This window comes from Antrostomus carolinensis, unplaced genomic scaffold, assembly GCF_000700745.2.
Source record: "Antrostomus carolinensis isolate BGI_N321 unplaced genomic scaffold, ASM70074v2 scaffold9846, whole genome shotgun sequence".
Taxonomy (NCBI): Eukaryota; Metazoa; Chordata; class Aves; order Caprimulgiformes; family Caprimulgidae; genus Antrostomus; species Antrostomus carolinensis.
This window is the reverse complement of record NW_010323916.1, coordinates 14,534-33,689: the sequence shown is the minus strand read 5'-3', so window position 1 is coordinate 33,689 and position 19,156 is coordinate 14,534. Positions and strand designations below refer to the sequence as shown.

Genomic DNA, 19,156 nt, shown 5'->3' with positions numbered 1-19,156 from the left:
GTGATTCTTTTCTGGAGGGACAACTGCTTATTGAGTTGTCTCTGGATAGAAAGTCAGTGTAGGACAGACAGATACTATGGGGCCTGGAGAGAATGGCCAAAAAATGGAGCAACTGAGTGGAAATAATGTCTTACAGAACTTTTAATGTGTCAATACAGTGAATTTTGGAAACTTAGAGAAATCTTTTAATCAGATCAGCAGCATTGCCTCGTGAAAATGCTCTTGTCAATAGAGCTTTGTGTTGAAAGATTGTTTTAATGCTTTAATAGTAAGAAACCATAATGTTCCCATTTCAGAAGCTTTTAAAACAGTTTTCTTGCATTGTAATCCCATATGCTGAGAAAAGGGAAGGAGGAAAAGGCCTGGAGCCAGGTACAAACAATTCCTTCATGGAGTTCTGCTTGTTTCTGAGATCTTTTCCCCTTTGTTCTGTAAACAGAAACCACAAGTTATCCAGTAAAAGAGAAAATGAGGGTTAGAGAACTTTTTTTTTTCATTATTGTTAGTAAATAGTAATTTGTGAGGTTAAAGGAGAGAAGCAAGGATACAGACGAAAATTGCATACTTGCAAATATTTCCCTGCTTTTTTATTTGGATATTTGATAATGATACCACCTAGAAGGCTAGTAAAAATAGTGAAGCAGTTAGGCCACCCTGGCCTTGCTTTTGACTTATTTCCAAGGAACACTAATATTTTTTGGACTATAATAACTGTAAATATTTGAGATTCTATTCCAAATTTGTAACATTTAAATAAAGTTACACAAACTTTTGCTCATGTGTAAAGTGGTTTCCTTTAATTTGGTATCTGTGCTTTCACAAAACACCAAATACTTATTCTTGCTAGCTTTTCACATGCTTCCTCCCAGCTTTGGGTGCCAGTTGTGAATGCCCTCACTTTTTCCATGGTTCTCCCAAGGACTTCACCAAGCAGGAGTTTGGAAGTTTCCTCTGAGATAACTCTCATCCTGCTTCTTCAAAAATGCTCCAGATACTCTTTCCAAAGTTAATAGTGTTTGTTGACAGCATATGGTACCAGCAAGTTTGAAGAACTGATGGGAATTAAATTGCAAGCAGATGCTGCACAGGCAAAGGAAGTGGAAAGCTGGCTTTGAAAGAAGGGAGGGACTCAATTTAAAACACAGAGGTACTGGCTGTAAATCAGGCAAGGACAGGTTGCCTACAGTTGCTCACGAAAATTAAGGAACATGTGTGTAAATGGAACTGAAGCAGGTAGAATAATCAGGTGACTCCTTACTAGATGTAATTTGCATTGTTTCTTTTAATTGTTAATCTAACCTGTGTTTTCCGCTCCACAGGGCACTTACCCATTCATGTGAATAATGGTGTGTTGTGGTAATCTGAACATATTTTAATATTTGCTAGAACACTAAACTTACTCAGCTACTGTTTTTCCTTACTTCAGCATTCACGAGAAAGGAAATGCTATTATTCCTCTCTGTCGACTTGCTTAAAGCCTCTTTGCCTTCAGGGAATGGCTCTGACCTTACTTGTGGCAATATTGTTGCACTAGATCTCTGTCAGCGCGCCCTGTTTCTGGTGCTGTGCGGGATAACACGCCTCTAAGAGGCTTGTGGGATACAGAATCTCTTATGCAGCAACCCCTGCAGTACTTGGCTTCATTTGAGACATTTGAATCTACATCTTTTTCTGAAGCCCAGACCAAGCTCTGTAACAAAAGCGGTTGTAAAATCCATCGTGGTGTTCTACCTGCACCTGGATGCTGCCCAGGGAGGCAGCGGCGCAGGGACCCCATTGGCAGAGATGAGTGTGGTGGTCTTGTGCAGCTGCCCTCCTGCCCTTCCTCACAGCACAGCACAGGGCTCAGACCCTGCTGCTCTGCCCTGAACCATCCACTGATCCAGGTTTGCAAGATACTGTGAAACACACAACGTGATGACAACGGTGATGGATAAACCCCTTTTGCTGTAATTGTTTTGCACATTTAAGACATTTGCCAAATAAGAAAAGAGAAAGAGTTTACGCATTTTTGTGCTTAATTACTTACTTAAATTTCTGTTGTAAGATAACCAATATCTAGAAGAGCAATACAACTTTCCCAGGGGGAAAAGAAGATAAAAACTATGTACTTAGGAGGTTGTGAAATGGACTAGATTTAGCTTGGCAACGTTTTAGAAACACTTTTATGCTTTGTCCCTTTTATTTTTAAAATAAAAATTAAGTGGTCTCAGCCTGGCAAATGTTTACTTCTGTGCATGAAATTGAAATCAGAAGTATTAAATGGGACTAACAGCATGTATACACGTGTGCAGGTTTGGACCCAAGATTTTTTTCAGAGCTTTTTACCTCTTTAGAGTTGAAAAGGAAGATGAACTTAGTTTAAAAAAAGAGAAAGTGCTGTTTATTGCCCCTCCATCCCAGCACAGTCTGCACACTGTTGGAAAATTGAGGTTTTGTGTTCTAGAAGCTGTAACAGTGTTTCTGCTAGCACTGTATTGATCAAATGCATGCTATGGCAGCTTCACAGGTGGAGTATGAGTAACAAGAAAGTAGTGTCTATTCTGTAAAGAAGCTCGCTGCTTCTTAAGAAAGAACCAATCAGACCTTCCACCCTTAAAAAAAAAATCAACTCAAAGGTTTTCAATCAGTTTCTTTCATTGAAAATTTTTTTGTTCTTAGAATTAGTAGTGGAAGTCTTCTAATTTCAAAATATGTTTTTGGCCTGATTTCCTAAAGAAATGAGGCCTAAGCCATCTATTTTGTCTTTTCCTATCTCCTTGTCCCCCTGTTCTTCCAGAACCTTTTGTTGCTTGATGTCAGCCAAAACAGACAAGCCCAGATCTTGAAGAGAAATGTGTCACCACAGGCTTTGTGAAAACTGGCTTCTGAAACAGAGGTTCATTAGGGTGCCAGAGCTAGTGCTGGGGTCAGCCAGGGACCGTGGTGTTTGCTGGCAGTTGGTGAGTGACTGGGATCTATGTGCTGGCTGTCTGGCTGGCAGCCTTTCTCTGGGCTAACCACAGCTCTTGCTGGTGCTTCTCTGAGGGCAGGCAACACAAAAGCAGACTGTGAGCATAGGGAGGGGAGCTGAGGGTGTTGCAAGGGAAGGAATGAGAAGGCGGAGGTTAGGGATATTCCAGTGGATCTGGCTGAGAGAGGGGTATGTGATTTAAATACCTAGGAAATCAGGCTCTGCTTGCTCTAGGGTTCACAGGACAGCTTGCTCATCACTGTGAATACTCTGACTGGGCATTGAGTTTGGAATGTGCCATGCCTGGTGATGTCTAATAACCTGAAAGTATAAAGGATCAGCTTGTGAGTCACAGCAGCCCTCTTTCTGTTTCCCTGTAAAATTTGGGGATTTTTTGGTAGCCCTTCTGTGCTCTCTTCCTAGCTATTTTGTCCTAATATTTGAACCTCCTGGTATAAAAATATCTGTAAATAAGCAAGAATCCTTACTGTCTGTTCTGAGCCTGGGAATTGTTGCTGCTTGTTTTCAGGTGTTTCCAAATAGCACAGATTCACCTGCTTAGTAGTGCTGGAGTAGTTTGGTAGATTTGATGGGACCTTAGCCCAATTAATAGCCTCATCCGAGGGACAAGGAGAAAAACTGCTTATGCCAATTATTCTTGAAATTTAGGAAAAACTTATGCAGAGCTATCATTAAGTCTGATAGTGCAAACAATGCCAGAAGCCATTTTATAAGCCTGTCTTCAGTGCCTTAACCCTGTGTTCTTTGAGGCTGCTAAAAGTTTAGGCTGTGAGACCCAGCTGGCACCAAGCGACGTTACCTGCCCTTCATGGGTGGGGTTATTTAAAAAGTACCCTCCTCACTGCTTGTCTCCCAGCTGTGCTGTTCCTCTCAGTGTTCTTTTGTGACTTTCTGATTTTTGTTACTTCCACAGTTTGTCTTGAGGCTGAAATATTTTCATAGCAAAATTTCTCAATCTGATCTTGAGCCACTGTCTCTTTCAGCAGTTAATGAGCATTGTGGGTGTTTGATTGCATTAACAAACACTTGAGCTGCCTTCTTTGTTGGCTGTACACAGTAAGCTACTGAATCATGTTACTCAGTCCATTATTGTGCTATGCCTATTAACAGCATCAGTGAATTTGGCTGAACTTCTATTTCTGGGCTGCTATTTGCATCAATTTGCTTAATTTTCCTGTTCTGGGATGAGGATTGTGCCTTTTAGCACCAGGCAACCTCACGTTCATCACCTGCAGAACTCAGCTTCATTTGCTTTGATTTTTTTTTTTTTTTTTTTTTTTCCAGTGCGGAGCAGATTGAGGGATATAGTGGGAGCATCTACCAACTGGAGGTACAGTGTGCATTAAATGTATTTTACTTCATTTGTGAAACCCAGGGAGAACTCAGGGTCGTGGTAGTGGAAGTTAACAATGTTAGCTTGCTAACTGGGGGAAAAAAAAAGATCCAAGCTAAAAAGTAATGCAGGCAAAGTTTCTGAATTATTACTTTGTGGATCAGAGACTTCTGAGATTTCTCTTGCAGGAGATCTTTAGCACTGGAGGAGCAAAATATGTGATCTTGATGCTTATAAGATTCTCCCATAAGCTTTGAATCTGATGGGAGTTTTAAGAGCTGTAGAGTCTGACTGAAAATGCTGTGGTGCTGTTGCCTCTTGACTTATCTGTTGGCGGATTACCAACATGGTGGGTTTGTCCTGCGCTGGATTCAGAGGCAGCTGAGCTGGTTCAGCATGAAGCAGGCTGTATTATGGATGGCCTGGCAGCACCCATGTCACTTGGGAAAATTATCAGATTGAGGTCTGTGTCTCTTTAGTCTTGGAGAAAGCATCTTGGGCTTTTCCTTTCTCTGCTGTAACTTAATTTTAGATTAATTTGCATACAATTAAAATCATTGATGTTTTGGCTTTATGCAGGTTACCTTCATCCCTCTCCATTACATTGAATAAGCCAGAGTTGACTGTAATCCTCTGTTGTTAACAATTCTGAATAAGTCAGTATAGCAGTCTGGGGAAATCACTTCTTGCTGTTTGTTTGGTCCCATATGTCTGTGTTTGTTGAGCTCTTGTTTCACACTTTCTGCACTGATAGGGAAGTGTAGAGGCCTGCCTGGATGGAGTCTCTGATGTGTCCAGGCCTTCTGGCTGGGTTTGTCTAAACAGGATTATAGGCACACTAAAGAAAATGCCTGAATTTGGGAAGCTGATTTTTGCTTGGTAATACTAGTATCTAAGCATGAAGGGGCTTGAAATTTTTGGTAGGTCAGCTGAAAAGGGCTCTAGAAGTTGATTTAAAAAAAAAAGCCTTTTGTGCAGTCCAGAATGGCTGGGGAGGAACCTCGCCATGTGGAAATACCATCCAAGGATTGAGATTTGAGAGGGCTTTGGTCAAATTTCATCTTCCATCCATTTCTTTTCCCCCACTGCCCCCACCCTGGAAGGAGAGCAGGCTGAAGCCAGGATCACCACAGCAGTGTTTTTCTTAGAGAGGTACGTCTCCTGTGCTGTGTACAACACAGCAGAAATGGTTTGCAGGGTACCCTGTGCTTCAGCTGCCATGGATAAGTAAAAATGGGGAGCTCACAGCTGGGGGTGCTTGAGAATGACAGTTTTAATGCCGTGAGGTGTGGAGAACACGGATCACGTAGCCTTTGAGATCCCACTTTTAACATGTAGCGACAAGGAGTTGATACACGTGGAAACTGAACAGCCAGTGCTTTAATCAGGTTAGATTACAAAATTGAGGATAAACCTGAGAGAATAGCTTGGTGGGGGTCCCGAAAGGGGAACTAGGGAAGGACTGATGCACGTGCGCCTAGGTTGCTGGGAACGAGGAGAGGAGCATGTTTGAGGAATGAATGCCTTTGCACATTCATTTTGCTACAAGGAAACTTCCATTCATGATTTCTCTTGTAAAGGCTGGTGGCATTTTGTATTAGAAAGAAACATCTTGCTTATATATTTATTCTGGTTTTTGTTTTTTTTTACTTAAATTGTAATTAAAACTATTAATCTGCTCATTACTAATTATAGTTGAGGTAGAGTTATGGCCATTTCAGAAATAAAAAATGTCATTTCTCAGAATGTTTAGGGCAGGTATTAATAATTAGATGAAGTATTGTTACTGTATGACTGGTACTGCAGTGTGTAATAGTATTTATCTGTTGAAAAATATTATTGCCTTGAGCCCAATATTTCCATTTATTGAAGAGTACATTCTGAAGCTGAAATCAAGAAGAGTTCTGCTGCTGACCTCAGAAGAGCCAGGATGGGACTGGTGAAAACAGAATATAGTTGAATTTTTATTTTTTGGTTTCTTTGTGTTTGTAGGTAAATTTCTGTTTTACTTTCTGATTAATTTCTCTTAAACCTTTCACTGAAAGATCTTGGGAACAAATCTTTTAAAAAGCATAAAGATGCATCATCTTGGACATTGCATCTTTCCTTAATCATCTAGTATATTCTATTTCTATGCAGTGGCATAATTTCAAACATTAACCTTCTGGAGGAGGTTGTTATCTTTCTGTTTTCTCTGAACCTGGAATGAGGTAAACTATATTTCATATTTAAAACAAGCAAACAACTAGCTGAAATTTTCTGCTAGACTTTTACCGTCTTTGATCATGGATTATTCATTTTTCCCAAAAAATTATTAAACAGAAAAGAGGGAATATAAATATGTTGAAGTGTGACTGCTTTGTACCTCTCCTCTCCCAAAAATAAAACTCAGGCTAAAAAAGTCTTCATCTTAAATGGATAATCCCCAGAATTCATCCAAAGTCAAAACTTAAAACAAACTTTCTTTTTAGTGAAAAGGTTCTTTCTGTTGTTTTCTTTCAGTTTTTGTTTTTGTTTTAAATTGGTTTTGTTAAACACAGCAGCACTCAGATCTCAGCAGCATGCAGTACTGGATGAATGTCACAAATCCACAAGTTTAAAATTAAGTTTGATTACTTAGTGCTTTATGCCTTCTCTTGCTCTATGCAATGGATTCACAGTTTTGCATACTCCTTGGCTTTGTACTGGAACTGCTGCATGTTTAACCCTTAGGTTTTTAATGCTTTGTTATTGATTCTAGGGATGTTATGAAATACTTGCTTTGTTCAGTCAAGTTGCACTTTTAAAGGGAGGGAACTTTGGGCAAATAGTTAAGAGCAAACGTTGGACAAGGTTGTTCTGTCTTGGAGATACTTGTGCAAGGAACCAACGTGGTAGGTCAGAAAAAGAAGTAACAGTAAGTTGGCCCTTACTCCCTTGCAAGAGTTGCAACTCCTCTGACTTGGTGGTGGTGGAAAAGGAGCTTTGAAGGGGTAGTGCTCCCTTTTCTGTTTTTTTTTTTTTTTTTTTTTTACCTAACTTTCCTATATAGTCATATCACAACTGGGTATGAAGAGAGAGGGAAATAGATTAATTTTCCTTTTCTTTTAGTTTGCTGATCTAGTGTATGCTGTATGAGCTGATGCTGTAAAGGGAGAAGTCATCTGTGGATGATAGCAAGCCTTAGCAGATTAGTTCTCTCTGTTGTCACTACTAACCAGCACTATACATCTGCTTTACTTCTTGGGAGAGATTGTATGTTGACAGTCGGTCCTTTAACATTGTCACCATAGGGGGAGTTGTGATACAGTAGCTATGGAAGATATGAATATGCACAAAACCTTATATGTTAAATTCTGTCTGATTTCTTCTTTTCAAGGGGAACCATTTTGGTAGGATTCAGAATTAGGTAAATTTTGTTCAACTCTTTAGTGCGAAGTATGTGCTTGTGACACGTACACAAACCTAAAGCTTTTCTGCAATAGTCTTGTTTAGCCTCTCTGATTATGTCCATTTCACTTTATTTTCAAGGCACGCTTACTGTGTCTTGCTATTTTTACTACTTTTTAGATTTCATTTTGATAATCTTCAGTGTGTCACCTTTTAGCCAGCACTGCAGTTCTGTTGTCATGCTCCCAACGGACTTCTTTTATTTTTCTTACCAGGGATCATGTGCAAGCCATGCAAGAAAGAAAAGCTCTTCATACTTTACTGGCAAAAAGGCAGGAAGATCTCCCTCCTAGGAGAATGAAAGATAGCTACTTGGAAGTTATTCTGCCTCTAGGAAGTCAACCTGAAATAAGAGAAAAGTATCTGAATGTACACAACAGCGTAAGGTAACAAAGCAACCGTGTTACACGTACAGGAAAGTGTTCACTTTCATTTACTGTGGATGTAGGTCAAAGTAATTGTCAAAACTCTCTGTATCTTACAGGTTTGGAAGGATACTTGAAGATCTTGACAGTTTAGGAGGTACGTATCTATGCTCTTGTAAAGAATGCACAAGCAATGCCGACAAAGTGAGTCTGAGTAGTGCTGAGTGCTGTTTGGTATGATATAGTATGACCTCAGAGAGGGAATCACATCAATGCACTAACTCAAAGGGGAAGGAAAAAAAGAAAAGATCCTGATGCTGAAGGAGAAAGAAGGGTGATAAAGAACAGACAGAAGCAAAATTGCTCAGCCTCAGCTTCTTGCCTCTGCCAATTTTGTAAGGGACTAGCTACAAGAATAATTTACTGAGAAATGATCCTAGGATCTGCATGGAGTGTTAAATCAGAGAAAATCTGCAGAGTGTGCTATTTCAAATTAAAACATATGATTTTTCTCTTAATCCCCCCAAAAAAAACAACACACAAAACCCTACAGATAGTGAGGGACAAATATTTTAATCTTCCCTTTGGGGAGAAGAGAGTGTAAGTTGCAAAGAACAGAATGTATCCATTGGGAACAGATGAAAAACACTTGGTATGGATTCTTGGGTTCTATCTCCAAATTGATGTTAAAGGTAGAAACAACTCAGTTGTTTAATGAGTTAGCTTTCTTAATTTTTTTCTCCTTTTAATTTATGTCTGGTCTTTAAAAGTTCTTCAACTTTTGTTTTGCAGCTAAAATAAGTGCTAGATTATTACTATAACTTGGAGATGCTTGTCTTTTAAAATGTCACCAGGTGACTTCCTTCTTCATGAAAGTTGTGTAGCTGGTTGAGAGCATTTTGATGGAGATTTTTGAGAAAGAATGATTAAGGGGAAGTTCTGAATGGAACAGTTTTTTTGGCAGAAAAGAAAGACCTGCTCTGGGTCCAGATGGGCATAATTGAGAAAGGCAGAGAAACAAGTGAATGCATGTCACTTGTCTGTCAAGGACAGACAAAATAGCTAGATGATTTATATTTGTCTCTGCGATGTGGAAGATACTGGCTTCAGTACCTGTCCTGAATTAGAAAGGGAGACTTGAAACTGTTGGCTGCCCTCCGCTGGTATGAGATGAGCCTGTTTTTCATTCTGTGCCTTACTTATTTTCCCTTGAAATCTGTGAAGGTCTTGGGCTTTTCCTGTTGCAGCACAGAATGTCTTTGTTTTGTTTGTAGTCATACTGGGCTTCAGTCACTTCCACAGGAGATGTATTGTTTTGAAGTTAATCAAGATTCTGTCCCAATTACACAACATTCAGGATGGCGGTCAGCAGTGCAAACAGGAAAATGTACCGTTTCATCCTCCCCCCAATATGTCCTGTGATCTCGGCAAAGGCACTCCATAAAGCTCTGGTCGACTTCTAGTTCTTTGTGTTTGGCAATAGGATTCTGATCAATCCCATTCAGGCTCGTACTAATCATGTTGATGACATGAGTTGATAGGCATAACGGTTTTTAAAATTGTGACTTTAGTAATTTTAGGGAGAAAAAAATCTTAGATTACCTGGAAGGACAGAGATTTTCTTTCTCTCTTACCTCATTAAGTATAAACTTTTGATTATGGAAGTCAGTGTTGAGTGAAAATCATCTGAGTACTAGGAAAAAAATCTTTGCAGCCTTGTATTACTCTAAGGAGTCTGTTTACTTGGATGTGCTCTTGTAAGCAGAGCTAATTAATTTAGATAGTGGTTGGGCTAGTAGTAATTACAGTGTGATAAATACCTCTGACTATGCTTTTATGCCTGTAAGGCACAGTTTATCTAATCTACATCTCTTTAAAGGAATCAGTATTTGAAAATAAGTTCCCACATAGCACATATCCTTGGACAACCTGCATGAAATCAAAATAGGAGGCAGGAAGGATCTGAGGTGGTGGGCTGCAGGGGTAAAGGGAACAGATTAAGTGGAATTGGAAGTAAAGGAGCAATGGGTTGATTTAAAGTGCCCAGCTAAGTTTCTCTTTGTAGTAGATATGCACGTAGCTGAGACAGCTGTTAAATCACTGTTTCCTTTATAGCAATCTTATGAGTCACATACATGGAAATGTGGAAGTTGTGTGCACTCCTACAATATGGTGCTTTAGTCTGGCAGGTACTTCTCGTGCTTCACAAAGATGGCTTTGCTCTGCTCCACTGAAGTTGTTGTTAAAGTGTAGGAGAACCGAGAGCTAACTCCCATTTTTGGTCTCTCCACAGTTCTTATTTGCTACACTCACACCAAGCAGGAAGGGCAGCCAAGGTCTCCCCTGTCGATAGTTACAGCCCTGGTGGATAAAATCAGTAAGTGGCAGTTTGATCAGCAGAAATGTTTTCATCTGTTTGCCTTACTCTTTCAGTAGCTACTGCCTTTCCATGGTTGCTACTGAGGATACCTTCTTCCCCCTCCTGTTTAGTTCACTTTATCTTGTTTTGGCTTTGAACTCTGATTACTGTGGCTTTTGTTGAAGGGAGAAGGGAAGAGGGCTTTGTAGATGCTTTTCAGCATTTCATATTTCCCTTCCTTTCAAAGCATGGCTTTCATGCTTCCTACACATCTATGTTTGGTTCTATTTTAGCAAGCGAGTTTCTTAGCTTCATTATTGAACAGTGTTTTTTCTGCTGGAGCTGGACCTCACTTGTGTCACATGTTCTGCTGGACACCTCTGTGGGTCTGCCATCCGTTTGCCACTTGTACGTCTACTTCCTCCCCCTGCTCCGGCTTTAGAACTCTGATAAGGTGCGAACTGCGGGCTGGCAGTGCGGGCCCTGGCAGCAGCTGCCTTTTCTGGGTTTGTCTTTGCGTGTGTTGCCACACACAGAGCTGGAAAAGGTCTTAGAGAATCCAGTCTTTGTAATGTTAGATGTCTCCAGTAACCTCTCATGTTTATCTCGTAGATTTGTGCAAGAAGATTATATATCCAGACTGTGACATCAAATTCACAGGAAATGTTTCTTGGGTTGGAAGGACCTCGATGGAAGTGAAGATGCACATGCTGCAGGTTAGTTCCTGTGACTTCTCTCCATCCTGTGACAGTCTCGACATGCTTCAGGGTGAATTCTGGGTGATGACAGTAGCAGTCTACATTATATTTTCTAGAACAACTGTTTTTGAAGGGCTTGAAACAGCCTAGTGTTTCAAGACCAAGATGACTTCCAAAAGTTCAGGTGCAGCAAGATACTCTGTTGCTAATCTTTCTGTCAAGATATGCGTTTTTTTTTTAACCAGCATTTTGTAATTAAACTGGAACACAGTACACCTACAGAAAAAATAGGTGGTTGTGCTCTGTATTTTCTTAAATAAGTTTCTCTCTGTTTTTGAAAAACTTTATTTTCCTTATATCTATGCATTTTATAGATTTATAAATTTTAACGTTGGTATTCAGATTCAGTATAAAATTGTATCTCTTGTGTTCATCTTGTCTACTGTGAAATTAAAGTTATTAAATACTAAATAACAGGAAATAAATTAAATGAAGGGGAAAGCAGCCTACACTCTGCAGGAAGCAGAAGGATTATTAATAATTCAATTAAAAAATCCTTGATGTTTCTGTTAACAGTTTACTGTCAGTTGATTAGTTAACTTAAACATTAATTCAGTAATTGAATTATTTAGAGTAACAAAGATACACTGTAAACACCTAAGTGGTGTTAGTGGCTATAATTCAAATAGACAGGTAAATATTTTTTGATTCAGTTTATCTCCTTAAGTAGAGTCTCTGGTGTAGAAGATAATGTTACACCTTTGTCATCTGAACTCCTGCTGGTGCTGGCATCGGCAGCAATTTGGTTTTGGCAGCAAATCCTTGTTTTGGCATTTCTCAGAATAAAGGGAACGTGGGTCCTTTTACAAGGAATGTGTTGATTTCCTCCCGCCCCCAAGCTGAAACTAGCAGTTAATAAGCATTCCCTGCTTACTGTTTACATTGCAGAATTCCTGAAACAAGAGTTTTAATTTGTGTTATTTCCTTATTTGACCAATTGAGAGAGATCTTGGAAGGGGAGACAGAAAGCGAAAGTAAACAACTTTAACAGTATGATGTCATAGTTGATGTCAACTGAGTAGATTGCTGAGCACATTTACAGTTTTAGAGTTTGAAAATATAATTGTTTCCCGTCTCTCTTAGCTACACGATGGCGATTACAGCCCTGTGTTGGATGCAACCTTTGTCATGGTGGCCCGGGATCCCGAAAATAAACGGTAATTTGTAGGACAAGAAAACAGTCTTCAGACTCCTGCTGTGGTAAAAATAATGAACATGGCAGCTTGCTATGTGTGTGTAGAAACCATATAGCGTAGGTGGTAAATAAATCACATCCTTGATGTTTTCTGCTGTGTTACTTTCCTGGGGCAAGCTTCAGATCATTGATTTCAGGAGTCAGATGATAGTAGGAATTGCTGTCAGTCTTGGGATCTAACCCTTTTCTTTAACACATTTTCCCTGTGTTTGAATGACTGGCCTGATGAGCATAGAAGTGAATGATTTGGCTAGAAACTCACCCGCATTCTACACTCATTGTTAGAATTAATTGCTTTCTTGCCCTATAAAAGTGAAAAGGTTGAGTCCTAATGGTTAAATAGCCTTTGAGTGAATCATACCATTAATTCCCTGGTAGACACTTGACAGGTGCCATCAGAATAACTCAACCTAAAACTTGGTTAAGTAAGTAACGTAGCTCTGCTCAGTATCCTCACAGAACTAAACAAAATGAACTTTCCTATTTTTCAGATTTCACTCTCTGGGTAATTCCTTAGTAAATTCCTTAGTCATTAAACTAACAGGCTGCTCAGTTTCAGTTTTGACTCCAGAACTAGAAAAAAGTGCTTGTGTTTCTTACCTCTTTCTTGTATAGCCTGCAAAAGTAATAAGCAATTTTCTGTTTCTAACTAGTTTAAACAATTGACTGTATTTAATGAAGAGATGTATGTTTAATGAAGGGGTTTTGCTTGATGTAATTATTTTAGGTTGGTTTCCTTCAGATTTATGAGATATTTTTAGAACCCATTAACATACTATACATTTAAATATATATATACTTATATTTATGGTTCAGATTTTAAGGACTTATTTTGCAAAAGAGTTGCATCAACTCTGCAGCAATTATATACTAGCAGATTGACTAAGGACAAACCCATGTGGACTTGTGCAGATAGATAAAAACTTCAGTGGCAGAAGTTTCAAGCCAGATGGCCACAAGCCAGCTGCGTTTTGGAAGCGTTCTGTCCATATAAGCAGGGCGTTTATTCTATGTGAGGTAAAAACCTTTCAGAGAGGTACAAGGTATGTTAGGTTGATACAGTACCACAGAAACATGGTTGTGTGGCTTTTGGACGATAGCAAACTTGCATTTCAGCAGCCTGGGGCTTGGGCAGGAGACCAGGTGTAGATGTGTTTGGAGCTGAGGCGAGGGAGAATGAGCCCTGTGGTGGAGAAGGAGCTGGTGTGTCTCCAAAATCCAGAGCTTTAGCAAACCAGGAAAGAGCAGTTTGTTCCAAGGGAAAGGGTCCTCTCTGCACGCCTCTTGTCACCAGCCCAAGTAAAGGCTTGGGGTAGAGGTGAACTGTTCACCAAAAATAATAATTGGAAAAATAATAATTAGCAAAATAATAATTGGAAATTATGGGGAAGAATGGCTGTTGAAAACAAGCATTTGCCTTGCCTGTGAAAAGAAATAATTAAATGATACAATTAGGCTAGAGTAAACTTATTTGTGCAGTAAAATAAACATTCAAATTTGTACTCAAGGCAGCCTCATATCATCTTCTTGATAAGTAGTACATGTGTTAAACAGCTTTTGGCTGTTGATAAGGCTGTCATGGGAATGTGTAGTTTATGAGAGCACTTGCTAGCTAGCTGGGGCACTGTGCTCTTTCTCTTCCAGGAGGATGATACTGTTCAAGTTTTGTGTATCTCTTTTAGACTACCCTAGATCATCACATCTTCATTTGCTGGGTTTTTAAGCAGCTTTCTGCTTGAATAATCCGAATTATAATCTGTGGGTACAGTTTTAGCTATTTAAGAAGTACAGACCCATCTTTTAATCTTTCTCAATTACACCAAGTAATGGTTGGATCACTTAACTGCCTCTTCAGAGTTAAAGCTAATATGATATTCTTTTGGCAGCTGCCACATAACCTGAAGTGAATGTCTTTTCATCTTGTAACGTGTATGTAAGCAAACATGGAGGACTGTTATAATATATTCACAGGACTAATTCTTACAATGTTTGTAACTTAAAAAAAATTCCTGTCTGTAGGCCAGCATTTGTTAATCCACTCGTTCCGGAGACCCCTGAGGAAGAAGAAATCTTCAAGCAAGGGGAATGTATGTCATACTTCCTGGTAGTATGCACATCTGCCTCAGGTTCAACTTAGTAGCTGGAAGGAAGTAGATTTCAGAAGTTCTGCTGCTTAGAGATGCTCCTGATTTGTTTAGAATCAGATTTTCATTCTGTCTCACGTGTGTCAGCAGCATAGGAGAGTTTAAGAGCCTGCTACCACAGTCTTGGAAACGCTTTGGCTAAACTGACAGACAAGGGCACTCCTGATGTCCTCTGCACCCCCCTAGACTTCCCTGTTCCCAGGATGCTCGCTCCACTTCAGATCTGAGTGCGGCACAGGCTTACCTAATGCTCTGGTTGATTGATTGCCCCCATAGTGGGTCTGCCTGTCTACAAACCTCCTTACCTGTCTGGGGCCCATGTTCCTTTTGGAAAGAAATTCAGAAAAACAAAGTGGGAGAGCAGGGGAAGGACTGTGTGACTCCATCTTCTTTCGTTTCAAACTAGAATTTTAAAGCAGAGAATTAGAGAAACATTAAAGACTGAATAAATTGAACAGAAGATTTTTTTAAGCTAAAATTTCAATCATTGTGGCCTGTAGTAATGAGTTCTGTCATAAATTTGCATTCTTGTACCATTGCCAAAACCTGAAGAAGATTGTTGGTTCTGTGAGGTTTCTTGTTTAATATGTTTTCCTGTACTTTGATAAGAGTACTTAAGTGTTCTGTAGGATGGGTGGGTGGGTGGGTATCACAGTATGTGTATAAAAGGTCTCAATCATATTGGGGAGGTAACAGTGAACTTTCTGCCTTGTTTTTTCTTTGATGCAGTCAGTTCTAAAAGCCAAATTTCTGTTTGAATCTGTGGGACTTTGAAGTTACAGCTTTTAACTTACAGGGGGGAAAAAAAAAAAGGAGGGAGACAGCTGATTCCAGGTTAAAATCTCCAGAACCAAGCCAAATGTTGGTTTATTTTTAGTTTGACCTCTAATATGATTTTTTTTTTTATGTTTAGTGAACAAGGTGAAGAGGATTGATTTCAGCACTGCCTCCTTACTGAAAATGGCTCCCACGGCAGAAGAAAGAAACATTGTTCATGACATATTCCTTAATACATTGGACACAAGGCAAGAAGGGGTGGGGTGGAGAAGAACTGAAGTCTTATGGGAGGGAAAAGTAATGTGCCTTTTGAGTGGGTGCTTGTAAGAGGGTAGTCTGGAATAAATGCACACATTTTGTTTTCTCATGTCATGATTTAAATTCTGAGGCATTTTATTTAAAACACAAAATTTAATATGACTTCCACGCCTTTTAAAGACTTCTGTCGTTCAAGGGTGGTGAAAGTGACAGTGTTGGTACAAAGAGCTTCTGAGCAAGCTGTTATGAATAATCTTGAGGAAAAAGGTTAATGATGTTTAACCAAATAAGGGAATGGTATGGTTTTGCAGCCATGTGACTTGCACAATCTAGGTGTTTTCTGCCATGTTATCTAGCAAAAAAACCCGTGTGGACAGGAATTTGCCATATTTTGGCCATATAACCTTGCAATGTGTTTTAAATATATCTGACAACATTATTTGAGGGAGACTGCTGTTGGCCTGATTTTCTTATACTTGAGTTTTGTATGAAATCATCCAGTGCCAATGGTGATAGAACAACACCTAATGACGTTAGTGCAATGTTTTATTTGTGGATAATTTAAAATTTCTTTGACTTACTAACATTATACAATTGTTTTAAAGCTGTTTACCAAAGTGAGACATGCCTTCCCTTAAAATTAGCAGATTTATTTTGTACACCTTCTGTCTGGATTTGAAAATCTCAAACTGTCTGGATGTTTGATGTTGAATTACTCTGTTAGCTCATTGTGTGCTTTTAATTCATATTATGACTTAACAAACAGGGTAAGGCTTTTCTGGCAAAGTGTGTGCTTTGTGGTTGTGATTTATCTTTTCTTTCGTGTACCTTTCTCGAGTTTGTTCATTCACATAAGCTTGGACATGAGCAGAAATTTTTGAAAGATTATTTTAGGCTTATTGCAGTAGCAAATCAAAGCATCGCTTTAGATGAGGCTTCAAGGTCGATTGGAACATCTTTTAGTGATACATTTCTGGTTTTTGAGGTTTTCTTTGGTTTGTTTGTTTTTTAAGTGAATGTCTACATGTGTTGTTTGCGCATTTGTGACTTGCTGAATTCTGCTAATGTGGGCTGTAAAATTTATTGTCTCTTCTAAAGGACAGTAAGTTTCCGGAGTCGTAAATTACCACCCAATTCAGTGTGGATGGAAGATGCAAAGCTAAAAGGCCTACAGATTTGCCATCCTCAGGTATTTTGAAAAAATGTTAATGAATTACAGAAACAGTTACTTTGGAATTGTTGTGTAAGACTAGTCAATCCATTATTTTGTTTTGGTTCTGCAGTCTTTGCAGTGTATTTAGATCTTAGTTTCTTTTGCCATTTTTCAATTATCTCTATGGATTGCCACTGCAAAATAGAATATTTTTAATTACCCTGTTTCCTTACCAGACTACTCATTTTATGTAAAGAAATTCCCTTGCAAAGTGTTTAAGTTGGGCTTCTGGTTGCTGACACAATTTTGAGTTTTTATCTTATGTTGTCAAATGATTCAGATGACCTCCTATTGAGTAAAGGTGCCTCAGCCATTTGAACTTTTGCATATATATTTCAGTAGTGCTTTTTATACATTTAGATGCTGGGAGTTCTGTTAAACACTGTAAACTGAAATGCAGAATTCAACACAATGCTTTGAAAAGAATATATGTAAAACAGCAGTTTGACTTTTGTTTCTACATACAGGAACGGAACATCTTCAATAGGATCTTTGGGGGTTTTCTCATGAGAAAGGCGTTTGAACTGGGGTGGGCAACTGCTTGCAGCTATGGGTGAGTTGTGGACCTGCAATATTTATATAATCCAGAGCACTGTGCACATATACATAGGTTGGGAAGCCAAGCTAGCCAACCTAATGACAATAGGAGGAGAAAAACCCTCAGTCTCCAGTAGAATCTTGCACTATTAGTGCACAGCACTGTTTTACTTACAGCATCTGTTGTATTTATGAAGAGATTTGCATCTTGCTTCTTGGAGCTTGGTTTTTAAGTGTTACATATCAAGATAGAAAATAATCCTTTTTCTGTTCTCTTTTATCTTACCAAGCTATTGAGTTTGACTTTTGAAGATACATTTTCTTTCCAACCATATAAAATAGACATTCTATCAAATAAATATTACATCTTTTCATTCTGTACTCAAGAAGAATTGTTGCTGAACTTTGAGACAGAAAGCTTGTACTTAGTGTGACTGAGGTCAGCACCTGGCAAAGATCTGTGCATAAGTTTAATGGAGCATGTGTAGCCTGATAGACAGTGAAGTGTTTTATGTCAGTGCTTGGAAAACTGAGTAATGATGGTGTGAAGATTGCCTAACAGATGGAAGTCGTAAGATACAATAATGATGCAATAATATATCCTTAGAGAGTGTGTGTTTTTATGCACGTGAGAGGCTTCCAGTTATTTTTGTCTTGGGTGATGACATAATTCTTTAGCACTTCCTGTGGCTTGTGTTTAAGAGAGAGATCTATTTTTTAGTAACCTTTCATTATAATGCTGACAATGAAATATTTAAAATTTCCCCAAACACCCTCATTATTCTTGAGAAGAAATTTCTCTTTTTCTTGCTCAGGGGTTCCAGACCTTTTATCGTATCTGTTGACGACATCATGTTTCAGAGGCCAGTTGAGGTGGGATCCTTATTACTGCTTTCTGCACAGGTAGGAGTTGACTCTTTTTTGAAAAGAAGGAAAGCTTATCTTTGCTTTAGTCAATGTGCATCACTGATAATGAACAGTGAGTGCATCGTGAGAGTGTGTGACTTTTCTTGCAATGTGCAATGAAGTCTGTTACAGTTTTTCAGCACCAGTGGTAAATTATGAACTGTTACTCTTTATCTTAACTGCTTAGGTCTGTTACACAGAAAAAAACTACATCCAGGTTCGAGTACACAGTGAGGTTTATGATGCAGATACCAGGGAGCACCAGACAACCAATATCTTCCATTTCACCTTTGTGTCAGAAAATGAGGTCCCACAGGTTGTCCCCAAAACTTATGGAGGCAAGTATCCAATTAATGCATTGTCATCATAACTCTGTGGACAAGATGACTTGCTTTCTGTTGGAACACTGGTCATTTTAATAGGTGAACTATTGGCATTTGAATAATTTAGCAGGATTTAATGGCAAACCACATTTATTTTATGCTTTGACTGTGTGGATTGCTTCTTAATCTTGCCATTCTGTGTAGTTGCCCAGTATTGATAGTAAGTTACTAATGTGGTTCTCTTCTCCACCTTATTTCAGAGTCCATGTTGTATTTAGATGGGAAGCGACACTTCGCTGCAACCATGAAAGAAATCTGACACACGCTGACTGCTGCATCAGTGGTGTAGCTGTCTTGGAAGGAGTTGTCACCAGAGATGGCTAACAGACAGGTGCTTGCAATATTAGAAGAAAAAGTACCCCAAAACAAAACCCCAAACCAAACCCAAACACTATAACAAAAAAAACTTTTTTAGTGCTATTTATGTGTTTGCATGTACTTGGATTTTTTTATTCTCTGCTACTGGCATTTGTTGAAATCTATTTTTACATGCTGATGCCAGGAGAAAAGGCTGAAAAAATACAA

The 19,156-nt window shown here is 39.0% G+C and overlaps 1 protein-coding gene across 1 annotated transcript in view; it reads left to right on the top strand.

Moving 5' to 3' along the window:
• The window catches only part of ACOT9 (acyl-CoA thioesterase 9), a 19,222-nt gene extending 332 nt beyond the window's left edge, over positions 1 to 18,890 (top strand). The window contains exons 2-15 of the mRNA XM_029085641.1: positions 1,320 to 1,346; positions 4,259 to 4,304; positions 7,952 to 8,122; positions 8,221 to 8,258; positions 10,395 to 10,478; positions 11,073 to 11,176; positions 12,302 to 12,375; positions 14,433 to 14,500; positions 15,471 to 15,582; positions 16,691 to 16,781; positions 17,273 to 17,358; positions 18,158 to 18,245; positions 18,436 to 18,586; positions 18,832 to 18,890. Coding sequence (XP_028941474.1) covers positions 1,320 to 1,346; positions 4,259 to 4,304; positions 7,952 to 8,122; positions 8,221 to 8,258; positions 10,395 to 10,478; positions 11,073 to 11,176; positions 12,302 to 12,375; positions 14,433 to 14,500; positions 15,471 to 15,582; positions 16,691 to 16,781; positions 17,273 to 17,358; positions 18,158 to 18,245; positions 18,436 to 18,586; positions 18,832 to 18,890 — 1,199 coding nt within the window. The remainder of the gene's footprint in view (positions 1 to 1,319; positions 1,347 to 4,258; positions 4,305 to 7,951; positions 8,123 to 8,220; positions 8,259 to 10,394; positions 10,479 to 11,072; positions 11,177 to 12,301; positions 12,376 to 14,432; positions 14,501 to 15,470; positions 15,583 to 16,690; positions 16,782 to 17,272; positions 17,359 to 18,157; positions 18,246 to 18,435; positions 18,587 to 18,831) is intronic.
• The last annotated feature ends 266 nt before the right edge of the window (positions 18,891 to 19,156 follow it).